The sequence below is a fragment of the Mobula hypostoma genome, chromosome 27 (assembly GCF_963921235.1).
Source record: "Mobula hypostoma chromosome 27, sMobHyp1.1, whole genome shotgun sequence".
Taxonomy (NCBI): domain Eukaryota; kingdom Metazoa; phylum Chordata; class Chondrichthyes; order Myliobatiformes; family Myliobatidae; genus Mobula; species Mobula hypostoma.
Genome location: NC_086123.1, coordinates 31028977 through 31038326, shown reverse-complemented (window position 1 = coordinate 31038326; position 9350 = coordinate 31028977). Strand labels below are relative to the sequence as shown.

General features: G+C 47.2%; 1 protein-coding gene across 1 annotated transcript; it reads left to right on the top strand.

The window, feature by feature from the left end:
* Window positions 1-6548: 6548 nt before the first annotated feature.
* Window positions 6549-9350, top strand: LOC134338521 (polyubiquitin-like). The gene is made up of 2 exons (XM_063034409.1): window positions 6549-6742; window positions 8180-9350. The coding sequence occupies exon 2, from the start codon at window positions 8192-8194 to the stop codon at window positions 8657-8659; it is 468 nt and encodes a 155-aa protein (XP_062890479.1). The 5' UTR covers window positions 6549-6742; window positions 8180-8191; the 3' UTR covers window positions 8660-9350.

Sequence of the window (9350 nt, the reverse complement as noted above, 5' to 3'; positions counted from 1 at the left end):
TATTTCGTGTAGCTCCATCGTTACTGAGCGTACGTTCTTCCTCACAGGCGGCGTCCAAACTTCTTGCTTCCACCGCAGAGAAGCTGTTTATAAACCGGTCGCCAGCCCCGCCTTCAAATTATTCTAATATAGTGAAATTTGCCGGTACATTACATTTTATGCACGGCACTGCTCTGGTTGGCTGTCATCGCTCGAGCTGATTAATGGCAGCACCGCGCCCATTTCGATTTCAGTGGATAACGCCGTAGTTCGGTTCCTTTTCTTTCCATCGCTTTTCCTGGCCCCATCAATGCTGACTCACTGTGCGCTGATCACTTGTTTTTACTTTTTAAAAGCATCTTTCCTTCAGACTCTCGCTCTCGTTATTCGGACACCCGGAATAACATTCCAACCCACGGGGCAAACTGCCCTCCTCTAAAACACGTCTCGCATCTCAAAATGAACTTACTTGTATGTCAGAGTCTGAATCCCTCCACCCACGGTTCAGGGGCCCTGTCCTCTTCACTGTTCCTCTCCTGTCCCTGTCTGTACTCTGTGCCTGCGCAAGTTTTTCATTGCACCTGTGCGTATGAAATTAAAATCAACCTTCACATTGCTGAGGCTCAGTCTAAACACAAGAGAGTCTACAGATGCTGGAAATCCAGAGCAACACACGGGAAAATACTGGAGGAACTCAGCAGGTCAGGCAGCAGCTATGGAGAGGAATAATCAGCCGATGTTTGGGGCCCAGACCGGAAAGAAATGGGAAGAATGCAGAATAATAAATTGGGGGAGGGGAAGGAATGCAAGCTACAAGGTGAGGGGAAAGGGGAATGAAGTGAGAAGCTTGGAGGAGATAGGATAATGGAGAGTCCAATCCCTGTGTTGAGTAGAGGTGGGGAGACATCTCCGATGTTCTGGAAAGGAAAACCTCATCCTAGGAACAGATCTGCAGAGCATCAGAGATATCTCCCTTCTTCAAAGGATAGGGTTTCCCTTCCTCTACCACCCACAAACCCTTCTCACAGTGGCATGCCTGTCACATCCCTCACCCTCTGCTTCACTCTGATCCCCTGTCATTTTCACTTCTTTCCCTACAAGTGCCCAAACCCTAAACCCTCTCATTACCTGGTCCACATCACCGCTCTCTATTTGATGCTGACTTTGTATCCTTCTGCACAATCTGCTGGGAACCAGAAAAAGGAGCTGAATATCCTGTTCACTAGCAAGTCCCCACCACTAGTACTTCCTACTCTCACTGCCACCACCTGCGTCTTCTACCTGTTTCAGTCAAGGAGCAGGGGGTTCATCTCCACACAAAGTGCTCCCCTGTTTTGAGAACAACAGCCTGGGGGATCATTTTGCTGCAGTGGGGCGGTGTGGGGAGCCATTCCCACTTGTGATTCTGTCGTCGCCATTCACCACCTTCTGGGGAAGTGGGATGGTCACACTCCAAGATGAAGATGTGGTGGGGTCCAAAATTGCTGAGACTCTTCATCAGGACAGACGCTCGGTGAAGCGGTCTCACTGATGTACAGGAGGCCACTCCGGGAGCACCAGATACAGTAGATGACCCCAACAGAGTCAAGGTGATGTGTCGCCTCACCTGGAAAGGGCCATGAATAGTGCCTCGTTAGAGCAGGTGTAGCACTTGTTCCACTTGCAAAGGCAAGTACAAGGAGGGACATCAGTGGAGAGTGTGAATGGGCAAGGGAATTGCATAGGGAGTGATTACTGCAGAAAGTGGAAAGTGGAGGTGAGGGAAAGATGTGTTTGGTGGTGGAATCCTGTTAGAGATGGCGGAAATTATGGAAAATTTTGTGCTGGATGCAGAGGCTGATGGGGTGGTAGGTGAGGACAAGAGGAACCCTATCCCTGATGGGGTGGCAGGGGGATGGGTGAAGGCAGACATGCATGAAATGGAAGAGATGCATGTGAGGGCAGCATTGATGGTGGAGCAAGGGAAGTCCCTTTCTTTAAAGAAGGAAGACATCTCACTTTTTTTGGAATGAAAAGCCTCATCCTGAGAGCAGATGTGGGCAGAGATGTTGGAATTGAGAGAAGAGGATGGCATCTTCACAAGTGACTTTGTTCTGAGACAGTGACCCCAGATTCTAGAGCCCTAGGCCAGAGGAAACATCCCTTCTGCATACAAACTGCCAAGGCCAGTAGAAATTGGTAACTTTAAATGAGGTCACTTTTCATTCTGCTGATGTCTGGAGATTGCAGACTTCAGACTCAAATTTATTCATCACATGTACTTGGAACATACAGTGAACTGTGTCATTTGTGTTATCATGCAACATAACCCAAGGATGTGCTGGGGGCAGCCCACAAATCACCAACGTAACATGCCCACAATGTTCATCTGCACAGTACAAGTAGCAACAGCAACAATAAAAGCAAAACAGTCCCCTTTCCCACCCACTCACACAGTCAGACTGGCCTCCAACCTCAGGACAGACCATCTCTGGGCCTTCATTTCTTGCCTATAAATACTCATAGGCAAGCTCACTATCCCAGAAGGTAGTCAAGTTGATCTTGACCACATTACCTCAATGGCGTGTATATTCTTTCTTACCTAAAGAGACAATCGTCTACATAATACTCCAGCTGTGGTGTAATAATGGTACTTCATAAATCAGTAAGACACCTTTTCTCTTGCACTCCAATCTTCTCATAGTCGAAGCAAACAAATGAAGGACGTTTGCTGGGTGGGAAGTAACCACAATGACTTTTTCCGCCTGTTTCTTTGTTCTGGACACATACGACCCCTGCATTGTTGGTAGACTGCAGCCAATAATGTTTTCTGCTGACCTGACAGTTGGCTGTAGTTTTTGTGTATTGCACCAAACCAGATAGTAATGGCTGATGTGAGGATGCTCTCTATGAAGAATTACACCAATAGATTTTGGGTAAGAACATCTTACCAACAATCTCTGCCAAGACTTTTTGTTAATGAATGAGATATGGGTCTCCCACACGAGGTCCTATGAAATAAACAAGGGATGAGTGCAGGATGGGTATAAAATCGGAGCTTAGTGGTTGGCATGGACATGGTGGCCATTTCTGCATTGAATTGCAATGACTCTCTAAAGGAGTACTGTTAGGGTGTATTCTGGAGTTGGCAAATATTAATTTCACCAGCAAACAATCTTCAGACTTGAATGTGGATTGTAGATTGAATTTAAGGCACAGCTCAGAACAATCAGACCTCAGAAGCCTGCATATGCATGAATGCAGCCGAGAGTCAGTGGACGTTAATATTCATTTTGGGTGTCTGGAGTGTGGGTGCAAAGGAGATGGCGTGTGATAACTATGTGTAATTCAAAAGGAAGTATTTTACATACATTGAAACGGTAGAATTGCTGTGCTGATACCTTTGATCTTCAGCAGATAAAATGTCATGTAATATTGGGTTGAGCAGGCCTCCTCTTACAAAAGTGTCTCAATATGATGCCTGCTGCTGGTTTTTGTTGAATAAAACACTTCTATATCCACAAACTTTAGTGTCTCTCTGGTGACTTTTTCACAACAGAACAAGTACAATCTGACAAAGTGAACAAGTCCCGGAAATGAACATTTACAACTGTTCAGTGTTTCAGAGGAATAAGCAGAAGGGAAGATAGATGGAGTAATTCCATTTATCTTGACCACAGGAGCACCAAAGAGTGGGAAAGTGAGGTAAGTCTCACTCCAAATCACTTGTGCCGCTGGTGCGGGGTCCCAGGAATTTCCGACATGAAAGCTTCTCAATCAACTCAGAACTTGATAAATGTGAAGCTCCAGAAGAGATACTGGAGGAACTCAGTATGTCAGGCAGCATCTATGGATGGAAATGGACAGTCAATGTGACATTCTTTATCTGGACTGAAAGACAGAACAGAGATGGCCAATATTAAGAAGTGAGGGGAAGGGGTGGACCAAAAGCTGGATCCAGGTGAGAAGGGATGATAGGCAGATGGAAGAAGGAGGAGTGGACATGGGGACAGAAGCTGGGAGGTGACGGCTGGAGGCGATAAAGGGCTGCAGATGAAGGAATCTGGTAAGAGAGGAAGGCCTAGTTTGCACTGGTCTCACCAATGTAGAAGATGTCATATCGGAAGCACCTGATACAATAAACAAGACCAGAGGAGATGCATGTGGATGCCCGGCTCACCTGGAAGAGCTGCTCAGGACACTGCCACGATGAAGCCAAATGCAAGTTGGAGGAGGAACACCTCATACTCTGTCTGAGTAGTCATTAACCTCTAACTGTCATTGTCCGGTCCGTGAAGACTGCCTTCCGGTTCACAGTCCGGTCCATGGACTCAGGATTCCGGGTCTTCCAGCTGTCCCTTGTTTTGTTTGAGTTAATCATAGGTACCTGATTCCCATCTTGGGGCTTGGAATATAAGAGGCCTTGGGTGTGAGCTGCTGGTTTGCCTTGTCATGATTTCCTGGGCGCAACCTGCCGGTGGAAGGCTAGAGCGGCCACTTGTCACCTTTAGGCCATGTTGGAGAACCATCGCTTCATGGAGCCCTGCTGTCGGCAGTTGGAGCTGTCTTTGTGGTATGGATTTGGCTGTTTCCTGGGCCAGCTGAGTGGCTGCCAGCCGCTCAGAGCTAGGTAGGGATCTGGCTGTTTCCATAGCCAGCTGAGGTTGCTGGCTGAACTGTGACTCGGAGCAACCCCGATGCAGAGAAGAAACTGTCTGTTGTTCTTTGGTGTTTGTCTCTTCTTGTCCTCACCTCTATGGGGTAAGTCAGGCCATTCTGCCGTTGCCCTGTGGGGGATCTGTCTTGTCCTTGCCTCCGTGGGATAAGTCAGGCTGTTCTGCCGTTGCCCTGTGGGGGGTCCTGTCTTGTTTTGTCTTGTCCTCGCCTCTGTTGGGTAAGTCCGGCTGTTCTGCCATTACCCAACAAGTGGACCTGTCCCACCTTGGTATGGAGATAAAGTTGAGTCCCGGCTCTATGTCTATGTACTGTCCAGTCTCGTGTTAGTGTCATGTTAAAGATGAGTCCCGGCTTTTCGATGGATAAGTCCTGGCTCTAGGTTGATGTACAGTTCCCAGTCTGTCTCTGAGCTCCAGCCTCTGAGTTATCAGCCTCCGCATTCTAAGTCCCCAGCTTCTAGCCTCAAGACTCAAGAGCCAAGACCCCAGCCACGTCCTGTCCTGTAGCCATGTCATGTCCTTGCCTGGTTCTGGGGACCGAACCCGAGGCAAGACCCAGGTTCTAGGTCCTTGTCCAGTCTCTGGCTTGGAATCCAAGCACAGGCTCCTTGTTCATAGTTCCTTGTCCGGGTTCCCTGTCTAGTCCATGTCCTGGCCCTAGTCTGCGTTCTTGTCCCTGCTCCTGGTCTATATCCCGTCACGTCCCTACTCCAGTCAAGTCCTGTTCCTTGTACTTCAGTGTGCGAGTCTCACATTTGGATCTGTTCTCAACGCCCCCATTGTGACACTAACTTCTGGTAGGTACCCACTCCTCTGTGGTTCTCCCCTCCCCCTTTAGTTGTTTTCCCCAGTTTAGTAATCCTCTCACCACTTTCCTCCCCCACCCACATGACCTGCCCATCACCTCTGTGGTTCCCCATCTACTTCCGTGGTCCACTGTCCTTTCCTATCAGATTTCTTCTTCTTCTTCCTCAGTCCCATACTTCTTCCAGCTATCACCTGCCAGCTTCTCACATCATCCCCACTCCCACACCCATCCAGTCTCCCCCTCACCAATTTGTACCCCCTCCTCCCCATTCCTACCCCTCTCTTCTTATTCTGGCTTCCTTTGCAATTCTGATGAAGGATCTGGACTGAATCATGGACTGTTCATTTCCCTCCTTTGATGTTACCTGACCTCCTGAGTCCCCCCCCCCCCCAACATCTTTTGTGTTTTCTTCAAGATTCCCAGCATCTGTAGAATTCCTTTGGGTTTCCTTATATGAGGCCCTGGTTGTTGATGGGGGCTGGGTGAGCACTGGTGAGGTCAGCTGTAACACATCCTACCGGACAAAGTGCAGGTGGGCAGGAGGAAGAGAGATGTGAGGACCAGGGAGTCTCAGAGAGAGGGCTCCATGCCGAAAGCAGAAAGAAGTGGAGAGCGGGATGTACGGCAGGTGCTGGGATCACGTTGGAAATGGTGCACGTCACAAAGCATAGATGGGGTGAAAGTTAAGGTCCGGGGGTACACACTGTTTCGGTTCTGTCCTCGGGGAGATGGGCGACAGAGGTGGGGAAATAGAGGTGCTGTGGATGGAGCACAATTGTTTTCTTGTGTTACATTTTATCACTTACATAGTCACTTCATGAACCACATAATTGTATTCAGAGATGACACGTCTAAGGTTATATTCAATTCAGATCCGGCTTCGCATTCTCGGCTTCCAGCTGTTGTGTCATTCCCGGAATCCGAAAGTGAAACAGCCGATAGCGTTGAACCCTGTAACAGGGCGCATGCATTTCCAATTCCCTGCGGGGAATTTTTCGGAAACGAAACTTCGGCTGGAACCTGATTGGTTTGTTTATCAACACAGCGACAGCGGGCCGTGAGATCAGCCCAGCGGCGCGGTGACGTTCAGAAACGGGAGCAGAAGATAAAGCGAGCCGGGGGAGGCGGAGAGACGCAGAGTTGCAGGAGCGGGGATACCGATCAGCAGCAGCCCGAGAATTTCTATTGATTTACCCGGACCAGAGCTGAAAGTCGGTGCGGAATAAAGGGCAAAGAAAAAAAGCTGCGGATCAGATTTTCTTCAGATTCGTCCTGACTTCCTGCACTGTCGACAAAAATTGTAAGACTTTATTTGATTATCTCAAAGTTCATTTTTATCTACCTGTTTACAACATTGACAATATAATTTAAATTACTAAGATCCTCTGAACTGGGCAGGAAATGTAGTCTCTACCGCTGACAAAACGCGGGGCGAGAACAAGTTAGTAGAAAACTAACTTTACAGAAAGTGGCAATAGATACGCGACAAATTGTTGTCAACTAGCGGCGAGGTAAAAGATCATCGGGGATATCATTGAATAGAGGTGCAGGCCGAATGGCCACTCCTGCTTCTCAGATTGATCGGCTCACGATTCGGTGAAACCCGTTAATCGGCTGATGTAGAGTGACGGTCTTGTTAAAATGGTGCATCAAATCTTCGCTCATGTCATGACAATAATTTGCGTGTGAATTCAGTGCATCGGGAAGTCTGGGTCGGAAGTGACCACTTTCTGTGCAGGAGAGCGGGGGGGGGGTGAATGTTTGGTTGAAAGTCAAATGGAGTTTATTCGCAGCAGAATCGATTTAGAATCAGAATTGGGGTGATCACCACTAACTTAAATCGATAAACTTGGCAGCTTGTGGCGGCAGCACAGTGCAGTACAGAGCATATAATATAAACTATAATAGCACACTCACACACATATAGATACAGTATATATACGTGTGTGTGTGTGTGTGTGTGTGTGTGTGTGTGTTTGTGTGTGTGTGTTTGTGTGTGTGTGTGTGTTTGTGTGTGTGTGTGTGTTTGTGTGTGTGTGTGTGTGTGTGTGTGTGTGTGTGTGTGTGTGTGTAGCGAAAATATTGTTCATTAGTTCATCTGTTCCTAAAGCGCTGAGCGTGAGTCTTCAGACTCCTCGCTGATGGTAGCAATGAGAAGCGGGCATGACCGGCAGGCCCATACTGATCGATGCCTTCTCCTTCAGTCATCACCTTTTGAAGATACACTCTGTTGATGCCCATGATGGAGCTGGATGAGTTTACCTCCCTCCGCAGCTTTTTCTGACCCTCTGTCGTGGTCCCTCCATATCAGACGGTGATGCAACAAGTCCGAATGCGGGGTACACCATTAAAGCGATATGACAAAAGTGATTTTTTTCCTATTAAGCGGCGATTGGAATGGCCCTGGCTTAGAAATCTAAACAAATTGCACATTTACACATGTGCATTTACAAATGTCACTTACACATTTGTTTGCCGCTGATCGGATTACATTCAAAAATGTTTAAGTTCACCGGCTCACGCAGTCCCTCCCCCTTAAATTGTCAGTATTGCGGCTCAAAATTCCTGTCTCACATTTAGAACTGCTGGGAAAGAGGGGTCTGTCTTTTCCCGTTTGTCTACAGCTCTTAGTAAATAGTCTAATTATGTTGATATTATAGGCAATGCCATATTAATACCTCATAGTTCATGCCCTGCTGATGTAAAAACTCTCTAATCATTTCTCCTTTCTCCACAGCGATTTGACAAGATGAGACTTCAGGTGAGGTTTATCACCGGCGATGGTTTCGAACTTGATGTCGACGCTTCCATTCGAGTGTCGACACTCAAGATGAAAATCCAGGAAAAGACCAACGTGCCCATTTCCCAACAGCGTCTGATGGTGCAAAATGGCCAAAGCGTGGAGATGCAGGACGACAGAAGTCTGAGCTACTACAACCTCAACCCCAGCCCCACCGTCATGTTGCTGGTCAGGAAAGAGGAATCCATGCAGATATTTCTCCTGAATGACAAGGGGAAAACCTCGACGTACGACGTGATGCCCTCTGAGTCCGTGCAGAAGTTTAAAGAGCGGGTCCATCGGCAGGAGGGGGTCAGACCCGACCAGCAGCGCCTGGTTTACGAGGGCAAACAGTTGGAGGATGGGCGATTGCTCTCCGACTACAACATCAGACCACTAACCACCATCTCTCTGCTGCTCCGGCTACGTGGAGGCTGATTTACTCCTGCAGACGGTTGAGAAAACTGTGATTAAAAATAATTTATTGGTATTTTATTGCATTCCTATATTCTGTCGTGAGCACTTTGTTACATTATCCTGTGTATCTGCTACGTTCCACACTGACATTCACAAGTTGGACAAAGGACCGATTTCCGCTCTGTATTAATGCTGTACTGATGGGGTGTCTGTCGGACAATGACATAAATTCCCATCGAGGTTTGTCGCTTGTCACCTTGTTGCCTTCTTAGCCTGGAAAACATGGGTTGTCAGTTTTGCAGAGGCCAGATATTAACAATATCAAAGGAACTCTGGCAACCTGCACCTCCTCTTCAGATCAATGTAACTCCGAATGGCTGATCACAATCTGATGGTCTATGACTTCCCACATAAAATGGGTCTCACTCACAGACCCAGAAATAACTGCTGTGGCAATTTCAATTTACAATGTTTTAAAACAAATCCCAGTAAAAAGATTGGGTTTGATGGGGGAGGGGGAGATGACTTAAGGACCTCAAAAATTGTTTGCTTCAGTTACTGTGTTCTTCCAATGGGTCTTGATTTTCATTTTAGCATTAAAATTTAATGAAATCAGATTAGTTGAAGTTCTAAATGTTTTGCAATTTTCATTGTTGAAATTTCCAATATGATTTGAAATGATTTTTTTTAATAAAAGTCTAAATGCAGGAAC